This window comes from Thyridium curvatum (assembly GCF_004353045.1).
Source record: "Thyridium curvatum strain D216 chromosome Unknown NODE_7_length_750237_cov_83.650653, whole genome shotgun sequence".
NCBI classification, from domain to species: domain Eukaryota; kingdom Fungi; phylum Ascomycota; class Sordariomycetes; order Thyridiales; family Thyridiaceae; genus Thyridium; species Thyridium curvatum.
The window spans coordinates 424,330-441,878 of NW_022156762.1; the positions used below are offsets into that span (position 1 = coordinate 424,330).

At 55.4% G+C, this 17,549-nt stretch overlaps 7 protein-coding genes across 7 annotated transcripts; 2 read left to right on the top strand and 5 right to left on the bottom strand.

Moving 5' to 3' along the window:
- Nucleotides 1-185: 185 nt before the first annotated feature.
- On the bottom strand, nt 186-4,008 carry E0L32_001851 (uncharacterized protein; the record flags this gene model as incomplete). Its single annotated transcript, XM_031135976.1, has 5 exons — nt 186-359; nt 413-1,218; nt 1,277-1,346; nt 1,403-2,175; nt 3,171-4,008. The coding sequence occupies 5 exons, from the start codon at nt 4,006-4,008 to the stop codon at nt 186-188; spliced, it is 2,661 nt and encodes an 886-aa protein (XP_030989987.1).
- A 733-nt stretch (nt 4,009-4,741) lies between these two features.
- E0L32_001852 (uncharacterized protein) lies at nt 4,742-5,784 on the top strand (the record flags this gene model as incomplete). The annotated part of the gene is made up of 3 exons (XM_031135977.1): nt 4,742-4,851; nt 4,908-5,590; nt 5,654-5,784. The coding sequence occupies 3 exons, from the start codon at nt 4,742-4,744 to the stop codon at nt 5,782-5,784; spliced, it is 924 nt and encodes a 307-aa protein (XP_030989988.1).
- A 53-nt stretch (nt 5,785-5,837) lies between these two features.
- E0L32_001853 (uncharacterized protein) lies at nt 5,838-6,464 on the bottom strand (the record flags this gene model as incomplete). Its single annotated transcript, XM_031135978.1, has 1 exon — nt 5,838-6,464. One exon carries the CDS (start codon nt 6,462-6,464, stop codon nt 5,838-5,840), a length of 627 nt encoding a protein of 208 aa, XP_030989989.1.
- Nucleotides 6,465-6,957: 493 nt separating this feature from the next.
- Nucleotides 6,958-8,292, top strand: E0L32_001854 (uncharacterized protein; the record flags this gene model as incomplete). The annotated part of the gene is made up of 1 exon (XM_031135979.1): nt 6,958-8,292. The coding sequence occupies one exon, from the start codon at nt 6,958-6,960 to the stop codon at nt 8,290-8,292; it is 1,335 nt and encodes a 444-aa protein (XP_030989990.1).
- Nucleotides 8,293-8,456: 164 nt separating this feature from the next.
- Nucleotides 8,457-9,331, bottom strand: E0L32_001855 (uncharacterized protein; the record flags this gene model as incomplete). Its single annotated transcript, XM_031135980.1, has 2 exons — nt 8,457-8,736; nt 8,805-9,331. The coding sequence occupies 2 exons, from the start codon at nt 9,329-9,331 to the stop codon at nt 8,457-8,459; spliced, it is 807 nt and encodes a 268-aa protein (XP_030989991.1).
- Nucleotides 9,332-10,979: 1,648 nt separating this feature from the next.
- Nucleotides 10,980-13,562, bottom strand: E0L32_001856 (uncharacterized protein; the record flags this gene model as incomplete). Its single annotated transcript, XM_031135981.1, has 1 exon — nt 10,980-13,562. One exon carries the CDS (start codon nt 13,560-13,562, stop codon nt 10,980-10,982), a length of 2,583 nt encoding a protein of 860 aa, XP_030989992.1.
- A 1,277-nt stretch (nt 13,563-14,839) lies between these two features.
- On the bottom strand, nt 14,840-17,481 carry E0L32_001857 (uncharacterized protein; the record flags this gene model as incomplete). The annotated part of the gene is made up of 8 exons (XM_031135982.1): nt 14,840-15,210; nt 15,325-15,574; nt 15,911-16,429; nt 16,481-16,552; nt 16,605-16,841; nt 16,892-17,000; nt 17,054-17,120; nt 17,196-17,481. 8 exons carry the CDS (start codon nt 17,479-17,481, stop codon nt 14,840-14,842), a joined length of 1,911 nt encoding a protein of 636 aa, XP_030989993.1.
- Between the last annotated feature and the right edge of the window lie 68 nt (nt 17,482-17,549).

Sequence of the window (17,549 nt, forward strand, 5' to 3'; positions counted from 1 at the left end):
GCTTGTTGATGCCGGGATGCGGTCGAATGAGATGATATCGGAATGCTTGGGCAAGGTCAAGCTTAGTAGAAGAGTGAAATCATTTCACCAGCGCGACCACAAACATCTCCAGATAGCGCAGACCTACAACTGACTGGTATTTGTGTTGACTATTCCGAGATAGGGACTGTCTCTTTACTGAAACATCAGAGCTTCTTGCACAGCCTTGTGTTGTGTTCTATCTGCTCCCAGTCCTCGGTGCCTGGGGTCGACACGTAATAGAAGAGCGTATCTGGGTCCCATTTCTTCTTAATCTCTAGCAGCTTAGGGTAATTGGTGCCCCAGAAGTGCTCCTGCCAGTTATCTTGAAAGGGATCGGCCTGGAGAGGCTGTTAGCACAACAGAGTCTGCACATCTGCACCGCTCAACATACCTCGTTCACATAGTTTGCACCACATGGCCCAGCTTTCTGGAGCTCTAGATCGATATTCGATGTCAGCAACTCCTGTGCAGCTGCCTTCTCGCCAAGACTGGCATTGACGGCTACAGGTAGAGCTACGATGGCAAAGTCGGAGCTCTGCTTGAACCGGGGATTGATAGCACTTTCTGTGATAGTTGGGGAATGGCCGGCATCCCAGAGATGCCCGACTATGAACGCTCCATTAGCCAGGGCATTTTGGAAGGATCCAATGATCCCCTCGTTGTTCTTGGCGACATCGTTGTGTGAGAACATCCAGCCCCCAGTAATCGCGGTCCCACCGGCTCCCTCGTCCTCGAACATGTCGATATAAAGATCAAAGAAGGTCGAGAACTCCTTGATGGAGAAGGAATACTCGAGGCCCAGTCGGTCTAGATCATCTAAAAGAGGTTTCAGGATCTCCCGCAGATCAGAAGCACTCTGACCGATAGCCACAAACGGCTGGATATGCAGACTAAGCTCTGCTAGTTCCCAGTACACATAGAGTCCGGAATCGACAAAATGGTTTGCGTAGCCGTGAAAAGCTGTCACGCCTTTCCACCAGAGCTGGGTGTCGGTGGTGTGTGTCCGGTTGATATTCAATATGGCTCCGGCTGACCGCACGTCCTCAAAGACCGCATAGGTGACACTGAGAATAACTGCAAAAGCTCCTGGGCCTCCACCCTTGAGAGCCCAATATAGATCCGGGTTCTCCTCTGCGTTAGCCTTCCTGACCACGCCATCGGCAGTGATGGCGTGGAACTCTAGAGCATTGTCCGAAGCTTAGCTTTGTTAGCAATAGATCGCCTGTCCAAGGCGGCGAAACTAATCCATGCTTACCGAATCCCTTCAAAGTCGTCCACGGGCCGTGGCCGCCGCCACCGACAAGCCCTCCAGCAATTCCAACTGTCTGTTCCATTCTCAGTCAGGCCCACAGAAACCGAGCAAAGCCCTTCGGCCACTTACTGGACATTCTCCAGTGACCACGACCACCGGTGGCGTCCTCTCATGTCCGACCCTGAGGAACTCGCGCCCCTGGACACCCGCGCCAACTTCCACACAAGGCCCGCTGTAGTTGCCCGGTCCACGGTAGGATTTGTGGAAAGTATAGTCCTTGAAGCTGTGCGTGTTGATGACGAGCGAACCAAAGCCCGTGCTTCTTCCCAGAAAATCATGGCCTGTATTGCGCACAATCAGACGTAGATTGTTGGCGCGGGCAAAGTCGATACCAGCTTTGATGTGCGAGGTTGTCTTTGCCATGATGACATAGATGGGGTAGTAGCCGAGAGTGCATACATCTTTGCGGTTGAGCGTCGGTCGGCAGGTCTCGTTCGTAAAAAACGTCCAGAGCGCCGCGGCAGGGAGCGAAACAGTCCAGTCTTCGCTGGCAAAATTACTGGTCACTTCGGCACACTTCGCAGCGTCGTACGTCTTGACGGTTCCCAGGGGCCCATTGAATTCGTCATGGCAGGGTGCGCCTGGTGGGATGTCGACAGCCAGATTCCCATCTAGCGTCTTGTTCAGATGAGTCCAGGCAGGCTCAGCCGGCCAGCACGAGTCTCCGATATAGCATTTGCAGCCGTACTTCTTCCCATTCCAGATTCTAGGAACGAGCGCGGGTGATGAAGACTGTGGAACGGCCAGAATATGTCTCGGCAAGAGCACGCTGGCTAAGATAGCTGCTCGAGCCGATGCGGTAAAGCTGACCATGCCTCGACGGTTCAGACGATCTTTGCACCCTTTGCATGAGTCAGTCTCCGCGTGAGTGGAATTCACAGAATGATGAGTTATTGGGCGAGTTGAGTGAACCGCTGGCGAAGCAGCCACGGGCTCGCAGCCTTTTTGAAGCAGGGTGGTCTTCCATTATGGCCCTATTGCGGACGAGGCACACCCGTCCGAATCAAGCAGGGTATGGAAGGGGGTGATGGCCATCCGGCGGGCAGACCCCCCCCCCGAAGTCAAGGCCAAGAAGGGAGCCGAAGGCGCTGCTTCAGATAGGCTAAGCTGTTAATAATAGAGCCCTGTCCACGCGGATTATTGGGCCAAGCAGATGAGGTTACAAGGCTAATGCAGCTCCCATGTGCGACCCGGAGCGTGAGGGCGAACATGCTGCGGCAGAGGTGGGAAGTGCGCCAAACGAGGTAGCATCAACAGGCTGAAAGGATAGTCATGTCCGTATGTTCCAGTGTATTGTATCGATTTCCCTGCATTGTTGGGCAGCGCTGGGATGCGGGTGTCGAGGTCTGGCCCCGACCGTGGCCATGAGTGGCGGCATCCAGATAGGAAGAGAGTCAGCTCCATGCGTCGAGCCGCTTGGTTCCCTTCCAAGATTGCTGACAAGCTGCATCCGCAGTGGGCCACGCGCGCCGTTGCTTGTCTGCTGTGTCTGCTTCGCGCTCACATCAAGTCCTGGCATCTCTGGCGGAGGCTATCCCCAGCCGACAGGACAGCGCACTGACCAAACACATGCATGGAAGATGCATCTCAACGGAGCATGGGTCATTTTTGGAGGAACTGGAAGGCAGGCGAACCGAAACTTAGAAGTCACGATAATCCCTACGCACAGCGCGCAAGCACTTTCCTTGACCCAACAGCATTCCTAAGACTACCTAGATGTGAATACTCCCCTGCACGCAGGGATAGTTCGGGTCATGGTGAGCTCGCCGCCTCCCTGGCACCGAGCCCAAACCCCGCCCTTCCCTTGAGGCAGTCCTCCGCTTCGGCTCTCACCCACCCGAAGGCCAGTAGTAGCTGGCGCTCTCTCCATACTGCCTTCTCGCACCTTCCGAGGCTCGATCGCATTGGTTGCCGCCTTGGTCGCCACTCTTGAGCCGTCCTCGGAGACCTCGCACTTGGGCGGCTGCTCTTCCTATGGCTGCCTGTAGGCTGTTGGCATGGACGAGAATGCTGCGGCGTATCTGGCAATTCTCGTGACTCGCGGGACTGTACATTGTTCTGACTAGCAGGTCCTCAGTCGCCTGAAGCTGGTCCAAGACGCGGTCAAGCGAGGCCACGAGCTGGTCGTCTCTGGCTGACAACGGCGACCCATCTCTCCCCGATAAAGGCGCCTCGGACCATTGGGTGCTGATTCCAGAGAACGAGTCTTGTGTCTCCTCGGCCGTGTTCTCCGTTGCTGTTCTCTTGGCGATGTACCGATGCACGATCAGTTGGGCCAAGCCCAGGACTAATTTGATCAATTGTTTCGAGGCTTCCCCTGACGTAGAGCTTTCTCGACTGCTCGTGGGCCGGACTGACTGCTTAATATCGCCCTCTGCTTGCCTCTCGACATGCTCACGCAAGCGTGGCTCGATGAACCGACGACAGAAAGCCTCAAACCCTTCGCTGGCTGTGCCGCTCTGGTCGTGCGGCGGCCTCTCACGGCGTGGGCGCTCGGGTTGAGCAGGGGATTTCTGGCGCTTGCCGCGTGGTCGCTTCTGCGCCATGAGAAGTTGCTGCCACTCCAAGAAAAAGACCTCCAGGGTCAACGCTTTTCGAATAGTATTGGCGGGATGCAGCTCCGGCGTCTCGCCTGTGAGGGACAAAATTGGTTGCTGACGAGAAACGGAGGCCATCGCGATCGCGAAGACGCGAAGACGCTCCCCTCATTTTATGCGTCCAGGACGGAAAGCATCCCATCAACAGCAGGACTGAGCATCTGATAGCATAGCATCATCATGCTGGGAGACGCGGGATAGACAGGCCTGGTGCGGCCGCCATGTGCTGTGGTCACGGGCGCGCACAAGATCAGTCAACCCTCTGTCATATGGGCAACTTTTATTGCCAGCCGGCGGGCCAGCTGGTAAGTGCGTGACCGTGTCGAGAAATCCACATCGCTCATTGCTTTTCTCCCCCCTTTTCTTCTTCCTTTTCTCTTTCATTGCTTCTTTTTGCTTGTACTTCTCATACGCCGCCTAGGACGACTCAAATGGCGCTGATCTTCGCTCGATACCCGCGAGGTGATATTGAGAGATGACTGTGAATACGAGATAAAGCATGTCGCTACTATTGTGGTAAAGCACCTGATACCACCCTGAGGGCCTGTAGTGGGCGGCCTGTCCGGCATTTGGAGCCGAGATCTTGTTCTTGTACGGGCTATCATCAAGACTCTCCCCAGTGTGAGATGCGGGGTCTCCAAGAATACGACCCCATTGCCGCTATTCCCGGTCAGACCGGGGTGATGCGGAAGCTTAAACTCGCCGATCAGTCTGCACTGTCGTCTTTGGCGAATACGAGCTCACTAGCCCAACGCTGCGCAAAGGCTCTGCACCTCCCGCTTGGGCTTTTTGTCTTGATCACCACGATGTAATGACGTCCCAGATCGACATTCGGCTCGCCCTGATGCAAGACATCCGACAGTTTGACATGCCCGCAATGCATACCTTGGCCGAATCCAGCAATTCAAGGCGTGGCGTGACGTAACATTATGAATTTGGCCGTCCGGGGCCATCACAAGGACCAGAGACCATTGCAGCGACAATTATCAAGATGAAATCGGCCCCTTCTCCGAGGCCGATCCTGTATTTAAGGGTCCCCTTCGATGCCCTCCTCGAGACTCGAGACCAACCACCGTCATCACCATTGCTCACTCTGCTACCAGCAAGCCACGCCTACCCGTTCACTCCGAACCACAAGTAGCACAGGTTCAATCCAGGCTGGTCGAAACTCGACCCGAGATGCGTGCCTCCTTGTTCACTGCCGCGGCATGGACGGCCATAGTTTGGGCTGCCAGCCCGCAAGCTCTCAACACGTCGCGGGAATTCAACCTGCGCACGCAGCTAAAGGCCGGACAAGAGAGCAAGGCCGACTACGATGGCCTCTGGCTCTACGCCCACCACACGGGAGCCGGTATGAATGACGCGATGTTCACAAGCAACCGCTCGCACGCCATCCCGGGCTTCCTCAACGCCACTGGCCTTATTAGCGACGGGGACGGCCAGGCCCTCTCCGGTCTCGTTTTTGACCTTGGCTCTCAGGGCATCCCGTGGTCAATGCTACCGGCACTCTCTGTCAATTTCTATGCTGCCTGGCAGCCTGTCCGAATCAACGCTGGCGGCGCGGCAACGGAGCAGAGCGCGTTTTGGATCAACGGCACAGGGCTGCAGTGGACAAATGCTGGCAGTGGCACAACGCCATCGAGCTTCGGCGGCTGGTATGGTGAGTGAAAGGATGCCCCTGCCCGAGCGCATGAAGTATTCTTTGGTGCTGACGCAATATTAGTCTGTCAGTGGTGGCATGGCTCTCTTGACGGTCCCTTCCCGGGTGTTCAACTTTTCTTCAGGGTTAATGGTTTTGGTCATATGACTTTAGAGACCTGTGCTGATGTTGACCTGGTCCCTGAGTATCTGTAGTTGATGAATGGTAATGAATGCCTCGTCGAGAGGGTCCGACTTCTTCTTCTTTGCTACTTGTCCCGTATCATGAAACACTGCGAGTAGCTTCCACCCAGCCACCACAGCCTCTTGATCTCTCGAAACCCATGCTTGACGTACAGACCCCTTCCCTCTGCGGTGCTGTCAAGATAGCTCTCTACCCCGTCTCGATCAGCCCTCTCCACTCCCCATCTCACCAGCATCCCGCCAGCCCCTCTGCCCTGGTGCTCTTTACTTGTGGCGATGCACTCGAGGTACCAATGCGGCCGCTTCTTCATGATCTCCTCGTGCTGCATCGCAAGCGACCCAAAGAACTGGGCCCCGAATTCCGGGTCGCCATCCCTTGGCCAGTCCTCGAGCGCTGGCCCTGGTGCATAGGTCTCGCCGAGCTGCATCGGTCTCATCCACTTGGCGAAGGCAATAATCTGCTCCGTTGCGCGACCCTGGGGACCGACCGCCTCCTCAACCACAACAATAAGGCGCGAGTTCGGATCTTGCATATCGGTTGACAGTCCGCTGTGCCAGAAATTGCGCGCTTCAGGAGACGTGGCGGGGAAGACCATTTGCTGCACCAGGTTATCCGAAAAGGCCGAGAAGTAGACGTCGCATAGAGCAGCGAGGTCGTCTGGCTGGGCCGGTCGGAGCCTGAGACGGCCCATGGTCTGCTGTTGTTCTGTTTTTCTCTCCCGTTGAGACGGGTCTTGCTGGTGCCTTGCATACAAGTAGGCACGGGGATTGTAGAGGGGAGGGGAGAGGAGTGAGAGCGAGCTTAGTGAGGCAATGGACCACTACTTAGGTACATGTCGGGTACCACTATCCAGGTTCGATATGAACTCCGCTTCTGGTTCCAATCAACAAATACTTCCAGGCCGGCCCCAAGAGTGACAGGTTGTGAAACTTGGCAGACCCTTACCCGACCGTTGCCCCACATCCTTGCCGCGCCGCCGGCGCCCGCCGAGTCTTCACTCTAGGCAACAGAGCGGAACGCACCTATCACGACGCTCGAATCCACCGCCTCAATCTTCACAGATCCAAGACGAGACATACATTATTAATTTAATTCTCTTTCTTGACAACTATAAAACCGGTACTCCTCTTCTGTCCCTCTTCTGTCATGCCACTTCGCGCGCTGTTTAGAGCCCTTGCTCCACCATGTCCGACTGTCCGCATGTGGCGGCTTACACTGGTCCGTCCCCTTATGCACTTGAGTGCGACTTCCATTGCATTCCGGCTCAGAAGAGGCTTGCTGCCATTAATGGCTCCGGTCGGTTGCTGAAAGGCCAGTCGGCTAGCGAAGCGCCATCTTCCAACACCTTTCCGGCGCCTCTGGCACTCCCCGGAGATGAACTTGCCCTCGACCCCGCCTCCGAGCCGCAGAGCTTCAGGTCGTTTTCCATGTTCAAGAGCCGCAACCGGATTACGGGAGATCGAAAGACCCTCTACGTGATAGAGCCGCCTGTAGTTACCTCCGAAGCCGGCGTCATGGAGCAATGGAGCCAACCTGTCGTCCCTGCCGATGATTTGAATCCGACCGTTCCCGCAGACCTGTCGACACCGACAGCCTGGGAGCTTCAAAAGTACCTCGCTGCCTTCTACCACGGCCTCGAGGTCAAAGTAGCCAACTTATTCCGCTGGGTATCCTGGACAGAAGGATCGGTAACGAACCGAAGCCGCCACGTTGGTATCGCCACGACTGCTGGCTCCTGCTTCCGTGTCCGTGCGCGAACATCGCTGGACCAAGTTGCATACCGTCAGCTGAATCTAGACGATATACTTGATGCCGTCATCGACGGCCTCCCGCAAGACGCCTACGCAGTCGTACTGCTTGTCCACCATGACCTCTTTGAGGACGAGGACGACGATTTCTGCTGCGGCCGCGCTTACGGCGGCAGCCGCGTATCTATAGTCACATCATTCAGATATCACCCCTGCCTTGATCGCTACAGCGGAATTGATGTTTCGCACATGTGGCCAGCTTCGCATTGCCGGGGATATGTCGATGGTCTCTGCGGAAGTGGAGGGGCCAACCCGACGAGACTGCTCACAGTGAGCGACGAGGACATGGAGAACCCGCCACCCTTGGCTGTGGCAATCCGGGCCGCAAAGTCTGTGCTGATCCCGCACGGCAAGCAGTCTTTTGTAGGCCTATGGCAGTCTCGTGTGTCGAGAACGGTCTCCCATGAGTTAGCCCATTGCCTAGCCATGGGGCATTGTGTTTACTATGCTTGTGTGATGGGAGGGACAACAAGCATTGCGGAGGACCTGAGACAGCCTCCGTTTCTTTGCCCAGTTTGTCTGCGTAAACTATCCTATGCTGTTGTCGGAGAGGCTTCCAAGCCCCAGGAGAGGAAGGAAGTCGAGTCCGTCTATGTAGAAGAAAGATACTCCGCGCTAAGAGAGTACTGCACGCAAGGGGGAAACATCGGCATGTTAAGAGGCTACGGCGCTTGGATTGACGCTCGACTGAAAGAGCTCTCAGGGTATTGATGGCAGTGGCACGCGGGGAGGTTTCTGGTACATTATGCTATTATGTAGAGGGCGAATGTGATTTGGCGCGAGCTTATCCTTGCCGCCTTGCCACAAGCACGGCCATGGGCGAGATTGGCCGATGGACTCTGTGGCTGTGAACTCCTTCGACGGAAAGCAGGTTCTCATCCCTCACTGGCCAGATCACCCTCGCCTCGCCGCTTACAAGGGACCTCTGGGACCCGGAACACCTCCTCACTGACCTCCTCGGCTTCTCTTTCGGTACCCTCCGCCGTCTTGTTGCCCGTAGCGATCGACTCTCTCTGATCATGAGACGCCTCATCTCCCTGGATGACAAGATCTGCTCCATCAAAAGGATCCGCTCGAGCTGCCTTGCTCTGGCTGTGCGTAGATGTTGGGGGGCAAGTGGCTCGGGCGAGCCGAGGAATGGCCAGACTTTTGGTGCTGCGAAAGAGCTCGCAGTCTCCCAGCTCCCAACGCTGCTAGTCGCAGTCTGGTCTCCGACGTCTGACGGAAGTTTGGGTGACTTGAAATCTTCCTCTCGCTCGGATATCGGACTTTCTGGATATGTCCTTCTCATACTGGCGGTGTTCTTGATCCACTCTTCGATGGCTGTCGAAGCATGCATGGGTGTGGTATCTGTCCGGTGAGAGGAATCGGTAGCACCCCCATTCCTCTGCGTAGCCATCGTGCTCCTTTTCTCTCCGGGCTCAAATCCCTCAGGCACAGAGTTGCGAGCATTGTTGTCACTACGAGGTTGTGCGGTTGGCACTGGCTTCCTGCGGATGGGCACCGGCCTCGCATGAACGGGCCCCTGGCCTTCCTGGGGTTGGAGCGACTTTTGTGGGGGCGCCATGAGCTGGGACCGAGACATGGGCGTTGGGTTTGCTGGGAGCCCGCTCGGACCGAGGAGCCTGTGCCCGGCTGGGGGGCTTGAATTTGTCGTGGTGGTTGCCCTCTGGTCGCTGATCTCGAGAACATCGGTGCTCTTCCAATGGAAGAGGAGGTGTTTACTGTGATTGGCTTCGTCGTTGGGCATGTCTGGTGGATTAGCCAGAGACGACGGTCGCGGTGTGGCGGCGGAGGTCTCCGAGGCCCCTCTCTCCGTGTCTTTCGGGGTGTGTTGAAGATTGGAGGACCTGCGCGGGACAGATCCGGCATTGAATGGCGTGGGGGATGTCTCGAGACAATAAACGAGCACACAGAATGCGGTACTAGAAGCTCCTTGTCAGCATTCTGTCTAGCTTCCAGCCAGGCGGAGGGGGCAAATACAATGTTCCTGCGCTGAGCGCCAGGTAGAGTATGCTGCTTAGATTGGCTATTCTCGTCCTTCCCGCCTGTATTGAAGTGAAGATCACGGCCATGAGCGAAGAGACGAGGCCGAGCCTTAACGATATTGTTGCAAAGAGCAGTATACCGTGCTTGTGTTCCCTGCGCCTGTTTTGCTGGCGTGTTTGGGGAAGCAGCCGCGCGATGACGGCGTGGAGAACAGTATAGAAGAGGCCAATGAGACTTGCTACCAACAGAGCGAGGCGGCTAGCAAGGTCTTCGACTATACCGAGAGTCGGCCTGGCGAGGCTCAGGACCGTGAGGGCTGCACCGGCACACGACAAGAGGGCCACGCTTAGCAGCGCGAACAAAGCAACCCTCGGGTGATGCTTCCTTGGTCCTCGATGAGTGCTCAGCTGCGGGAGGCCCGACGTAGACGCCAGCGCGGACGGCAACGTGTCCCGCAACGGTTCATTACTGTTCATTGTTTGTCATCTGGGAGTCCGGCTCGGCTTTGAACATCGTGCTCGAGTCCGCGATCCGTGAAAATAGGCTACGGCAGAGCATATATACATCAAGGGGTTGCAAGTGAGAGGCATTACCTCCAAGCAAAGACCGACCGCATTTCCTCATGGTTGGTTCCGCTTCTGGATAAATACAAAAGACATCATGCGGGAGCGTATGCTACCTACACGTTTGTTTCACTCGTCAGTGAGCAGCGTGGCGCGGACTTCACATTCTTGGTACGCCTCCCAGGTTTTTCATCTGATGATATTCATGCAATGCCATCTCATCTTCTTGTCTACCAGGTTCGGTTGACAACACAATCCGCATCATCCGGTCTTGCTCAACAGATTGATTCTCGGATTTCTGGCGAACTGAAACCCCACTGGTTTCAGGAATCCTACCGCTGGGGTGGCTTTGACTGCCGCTACAGCTTCTCCAGGTTTTCGGGATCTGCAGTCGTGCTCGGATGAAACGAGAGAGTCCATGCGCCATAGTGTGCTCCAGTTACTGTCGTGAGGAGATCAAAGTTCCACTACAGCCATCAAGAAATTGATTTGAATTGACAATGCCACAGAAATGTATCTATGACCAACATTCGTGATATGCCGTCTTGTAGACGTGGTTTATACGTGAATATATTTTGGGCTCTTGTTTTTCTTTTTGGCCCGATCTAAGTTGTGACTTGGCCTCATAACTGTATAAGCTGTGCTGCTTCAGTCTCCCCCGAGAGGTAGATAGCTCTACCCATTAATCGAAGATCGGAGGAGCCATGCGTAGAGCTGGCACGAGGGCCCAGCAAAGACGATAAGACTTGCTGTCCATTGCATCTTCCCCCTCACCACGACCCTTTTGGATAGGTGGGACAGATGAGACAGATGGTGGAAATCACAAGACCAACAGAGCTTGTTCGTTCATCCTCCGTGGACCAGCATCTCCCTACACACTTTGAGGCGATTGTGCGCTTCTTTCAAAAGTTCGAACTGAGATTCGGAAAAAATGACCTGGAGGTAGTCGAGCAGCTCCGGCAAGCCGTCTGCAAGGTTGATAGCCACAGGTTCACTCAGTTCGCTCATGGTAGCAACATTCGCAAGATAGTTGACGACTCTTCGATAACTGTTGGGCCGGTCCACGCCCGGGAGAGAGCTCTGTGGCTGCGTTTGTTGGTACGGGACAGTGGCACTGAGTGCCCGGACAAACGACCAGATGCTCAAAGCAGCGTAATACAAGATCCAAGGCCTGTGTGGATCCTGTTCGTTGTAGCAAGAGTAGATTCGAGCTTCGGTTGACGGAAGGGTGTTCGCCCCGGTGCTCGACGTGTGCCGGCGTCTATCGGTCTTGCGAGGATCTACGAGCACACCGTAGAGAAGTTTGAACGCGTGAAGAACGGCATGTCTAGTTGAAGACAAGGCCGCCCACCCCTGCATTCGCGACACGACGTTTGTATAGTCTCGACTGGATACCTTCCGGCCCAAAAGCCTCCTCGCCCCTGAATAGACCTGAGCATCGACGATGTCGACGTGTAGACTAAGATGGGCGAGATGGTAGAGGACCGCGGCAACCTCTATTGGCCCGTTTGAGCCACCACGCTGGCCCGCTGAGGCGGCAGATGACTCCAGCATTCCCTGTGCGGCGTCATAGCTGCCCTTCCAGTCGTCGAATGCTTTCAACAAGACTTTGCGCCAATTGTCCCTGGTTTCGTTGGACGGGGTGGTGAGGTCCAGCCACTTGAGGTGAGTCTCTCGATGGGAAAAGTGCCACCCGACGCTCAAGAGCCCGGACATTATTATCATCCTTCCGAAGCTATGTGTCTTGACTTCCTTGCCGTGCAAAGCTCTTTTGAGGCCGTCAAGGAAGGAGACAGGCTTGACACCATACATGCGAAGGTTAGCATCCAGTTGCCTGACATCTTCTGGCTTGGATGCGGTCCACAAATTGTCGTCACAGGGAAGAGGGAGCCGTATCTCGTGGGGAGCCATGTCAGAAGCATGCCCGAACATGGCGGCGTGAATGACGTCCAGGGAGAAGGCGGCGAAGACAGCTCTGTGCATCGCCTCAGTCTCCGCCCACCGCACCCACCACGTGCGAGAGTCGAGTCCGGCCGCGCTCGGATCGCCAACGAGGCCCGAGGCAAACTCACCCGGCGGTGATTCGCTCCCGGAGCGCCCGATCAAGGGGCTCCCACGCCGCAAAAGGGTGAGTGTAGCTGAGTGATATATATGAGAGCGCTCATGGAGCTTCCTGGAAGAATACAGCTTCTCGTAGAACTCCAGAAGCAGGAGAGCTTGGGCAACCCACAGCGCCACCGGCGGAGACGCTTCCTCGACTGTCAAGATCTCCCAACGAGCGCCGGTGATGATGACATCTGCGAAAGCACCATAGTCGGACAGTTTGCCGCTGCGATCCCGACTTCGAAGGGAGGTAGCCCCCAGGGCCACCATGACGAGAAGTAGGAGAATTGGGCATCGGTTACAAGAGAAGGTCGGCTGGTGGATGACTGGTAGTCGATGAGACACTCTCTCCCAGAACTCGCGCAAGCAATCTCGCATCATCTCAAGGTCGAGCATGGGCATGTCGCCCCCACCGTCCTGAACGAGGTTGGTAATCAGCGGTTCACATTTGGGCTGCTTGGCGCGGAAAGCTTGGAAAAAGTGCAAAACTTCTTGTCGCCGGAACTCAGTAAGGAGCTCGTCGGTGTCGACCAATCGCGGAGGGGTCTCGAGCTGAGATCGGCTCGTCAGGGACTCATAGTCGTGGTGTATATTGCTGTTGAAGGGAGACTCGAGGCCGCCTTCCAAGAACGGGAGATGGGCGACGCTGAACTCGTAGCTAGGCTGGGGATCGAAGAGCCACATGGCAAAGTTATCCCGTGCCAGAGCCACAGCGGCATCTGGAGGGAAGTGGACATTGGTAAAGGGCATCACCGGAGGTGGTTGCTGAAGAAGATGGGTGTCTCGAGAGTAGTACTCAGGCTTCGGCTGTATGATGGCGTGGCTCATTGGCGACGACCAAGGCGGCTCCGGAGCCGGGCCGGGGGGGATCGAAGACAGGGCAGGGCTGCCACCAGCATCAGAGGTGAGCAGCACAGCAGCATCATGCGGCATATTCGGCGTAGGGCGCAGAAGCGACTCGCGACCCCGGCCAAGCCCGAGAGGCGGCGACGCGGCCCGATTGACGGCCAGTGATTCTGCGACTGTCGAGATGTTGAAGCTTGGCACCCTATTGCGCGGAGTGTAGGAGCTGGAGTGGCGATTCCTATGTCGCGCGAGAAGGTCATGCCGAACAAACTTCTGGCCGCAAGACTCGACCTCGCACTCATATATCTGTTTGGGGGAGTGGTTTAGCTGGTGTCGTTGGAGGTGCTCGGCTCGCGAATAGATCTTGTCGCAGCCGGGATACTCGCAATGGAATTTGCGCGCGGCATTCTTTCTGCTCGCCCGCTTATAGGCAGACCTGCCAGCCTGGATCTGTGTAGGTTGCTGATATGATGAAGCCATGCTGCTTGAGGAGTGAGCCCAACCGCCTCGACAGCTGAAGTGGTCCAGAGGTCTTCAGCCTTGCAGATGAGCAGTGGCGGGGCTGTGATCATGGCGTAGCTCTCATGGCTTTGTACATGGAGGACTGCAAAGGAGCAGCGGAGGCATCATTTGAGCTCGGCCAGCGTAATTATTCGCGAGACAGCAGACGAGTAGAGGGGATGATTATCTCTGGTCTCGCTTCACTCACCTCGATCCATGAATGCGTGGAATGGGGGGTCCGAAGCGGCGGCCAGGATGAGCGTGGGCAAGAAAGAGCACAGGTCATGAGAGAGGCATTGACCTACCTACCTTACCTTGGGTACGGTCGACAGGCACTCGAGTACCTACTTGTAGGTAGGTAGGTAGACAAGCGCTCAAGGAGGTGCGTGCGTGCATGCGTGTGTCGAGCCCCCACGCTGCCCATCCAATCTCCCGCTTCATCCTCTTATCCCTGACGCTCGGCAGCGTGGGGGGCCGGATGGGGGGCTCCCGAGAGCAGAGCTGATGTGCCAATCGATTCAGATATCCCATTAAAATCATTGCTGTGTTCATGCACGAATGGCATCGCGGGCATCGCGGGCATCGCGGGCATCGCGGCATCGCGGGCACTAGTCGCCCAACATCCATCTCTTTGCTTTGTCGCCACGAGGCGCGATCGACCGGTTCCCACTCCATGCCAGGCTCGCACACCCACAGGGACTATCCCTACCTGTAGGTACTTTATGCCGAGACAACCACTTCTTTCTCCATTGAGGAATGATAGCAGCAAATGAATGAATATAGGCAGAAGTCTATCTTGGGCCATGCCTTTCTGAAGCACGGCCACTCTGCCCGACTTTTTCAGTACCGTAGGCAGCTGATGCCTCTGCCGGGTGCTACGGAGTACATGCAGGGTGTTTTTCGGAGCCCGGGCCCGCGTTACCTGCAATTCGATGCTTCGATGTAACCTCGCAATCTTCAATATCTCGCAACCTCAACCTGGATCCTCGATTGCCCTGCTGGCAGCAGCGCTGACGCTTGCAAAGCATTGACGAAGAATCGACAACGCCATTGCGCACCAGACTGGCCAAGTTCTCAAGGTCGTCTGCTTCGCAGCTCCGAAGGACTGCAACACATCTCGTCCCGGGACCAGGTAGCACTCAGGTGGAGAGTGGGAGGTTAACAGCAAAGCAAAAGTCGCATAGGTAGGTCCAGTCTCATTTCTTGAGAATGTGGGCTGATGTCAGGAGAGTTCTGTCCGGACGAGAAAGCCGGCTTCATGCTTTGTTGTCGACATCCCCATCATCGTCTCCATCTCCCAACTCGCCTTCAGCCATCTGCACCTCCCCTACCGCGCCCTCCAGCCCGTCGCTGTTGTCGCCCTCTATCCCGCCTGACTGCGCCAGGAAGTAATCCACGACTTCGACCTTGTCGTTGAAGCTTGCCAGATCTAGTGGAATGTAATTCTTGTCATTGGCAAGAGCCGGCGACGCACCCTGCTCAATGAGCAGTTTTACTACGTCGAGATGGCCGTTCATGGCTGCCCAATGTAGACCAGTATTGCCGTACTCATTTGGAGCATCAATGAATAGCTTCTTCTCAGCCTCCGGCCGGCCGTCAAAACAAGTCAGGGTAGATTTGACGATAGCTGTGCACTGGTTAGCCACTGAACTCGGAAGCGCTCGCCCCTTGCCGCAAGACTACATCGGAGGGGGAATTCGTCCAAGGGTAAGACAGCCGATCTAAATATGGCCATACATACCTAGATTTCCGTTCCCCGTAGCCATGTGAAGGCAGCTCGACTGTCCTTCGTCTTTGGCGGCCATCAAAATCTCTGCTTCCGAGACCTTTTCGCGTTGCGCCAGGCTTGACAGTAATTTGGCGAGTTCATCCTCTTCTCCGGCACGGGAGAAGTAGATGAGATCATCGATCTCGTCTTCACTCAACTTTGGTGACATCTGGCGGTCGCTCGTCCTGACGAGAGGTGAGATGGTGGCTTGTTGAAGGTGAGACTGTTGTCATATTATGCGGCATAGTCTTTCTCGAAAATTTTAGTGGATAATCTATACCGGACCGTGCGTGTACTGTGTGCACTTTTTTTTTTTTTGCGGAGATGTGGCAACTTTCGCCCAATGCAGAGCCATAAATCATCAACTAAATTCCCACCGACTTCCAACCATACAGTGTACTGGTTATTCTTCGAATCGTCAGTATCAACATCGCCCCTTGTCAAATCTGCAACGGTTGAGCACATACTCCTTGCAGCGGTCATAGCAAAGCCTATGGCATCTGTCAACAACTCGCGAGTGATCTAGACGATCATATCCTCAGCCAGCTCACATACATACAGGACCAACTTGTGATTCCCATTTCAGGAGTTCCTCATCCAACCAGTCTGTCAGATCGCCATGCTTGTCAACCGCCTGTATCTCGGCTTTATACCCCAGCATTTGCATCAGCTGTAGCTCTTTGAGGTAGGTGTCCTGTTCCCATTGCCTCATTGGTTCCCGTTGAAGGCCTGTTAGAAGCCTGGCGGCTGTCTGTCGATCAGTCAAGGTGAGGGGCTTCATCTCGCCCGAAGTGCGAAAGGTTCTAGCAATGACCTTGTCCTGCGAAGCTTGCCCGGTGCCTATGTTTGTTGAAAAGCTCGGATATGTTAGTTGCTCGCACCTGATTCCAAGCCATCGTAGGCTCGGGATGCTTATATTCTGCTCGTGGGACAAATTGCTGCTCCCCTTCTTTAGCACACGGAAGATGTCGACCCCGTGTGGGTCAAAGTCGACCAAGACATAGAATGGAACAGGCTGAACAAATGAATGCAGCAAGAAGGCGAGCTGCCGAGTGGCAAGATCTGGGTATCCCTTCCCCTGTAGTCGGCATCAGGCTCGAGTTGCTTCCGACGTATCTGTCAAACTTACCGTAATCACGATCCCGGGTCCAGCAAGTGATTTCTTCCAGTACCTAGATGCTGCAAGACTCCGAAAGGTTGCCTGGCCGCGTCGGTAATCAATCGCCTGACGGGTGCTGGTGCTGTCTCCTTACCTCCTTCTCGACTATCAAGACCCAATTCGGCGGAGTTACTGACATTTGACGTATCGCTTCAGGCGGAGGGATGAGGCTTCCCTTGAGCTCGCTGTTAGCCTTTCTGTATGTGTCTCTCGGGTGATCAGCCCATAACTCACCGTGCCCTGCGTACTCGAGCAGGATAAGACCGAGTGGTCTTTCATGATCAAGTCCAGGTGGCCCACTACTAAGCCTTTGGATGCTGCGACCTTGCAACTAGTCAGCCAGCTTTCAAGCGAACCCTCGCGTCGATGCTACAGGCATACTATGCATAGTGCGTCTCGGCCCAGCCCCAATGAGCAAGCAAGCTGGTCGACCAGAGTATCAACCACTCGCTGCTCGAGGAAGAGCCCCTCATCCTGGTAGTAAATGTTTCTGCCTTGACTCAGCACATTGAACGGCTGTTGTGTGCGACGCCTGCGTCTAACCTTTTGGTGACGATGGTTCCAGTAACGAGTGCAGCATGGGATAGTTGTAGAATCTTGAGAAGCCTCGCTATATTGCATTGACCTTGGTAAGTACTCCATGTTCCAGAGCAGGAATATTCAGACCCAAGCCGCACATACTTACCGATCTTTCTGGATTGCTGATGACTCTTTCCAGGGAATGACACGGAGCTGGTAGTTGTTGGTTGTCCCGGCTGCGCGGCTTCTGTGGACCTTAGATGGCTCGATGATGTTGCGCCAAGCTTGATTGACACTGGGACCGGAGGATAGAGTTCCTGGCCTTCGATGAGATCATCTAGTAACGAAGCAATGAGGTTTTCGACCCGAGCGATTACAACGCCCGGCGCCGCCCGCCTTTCGGGAACTTCAAAAGTGTGATGTTGAAGGTTGGAAGCCTCAGAACTATCCATCGTACGCACTGCCAATACAGTTGCCTTTCGTGGCAGAAGGCTCTATGGAGTAGCGTAGCTCCGCCAGA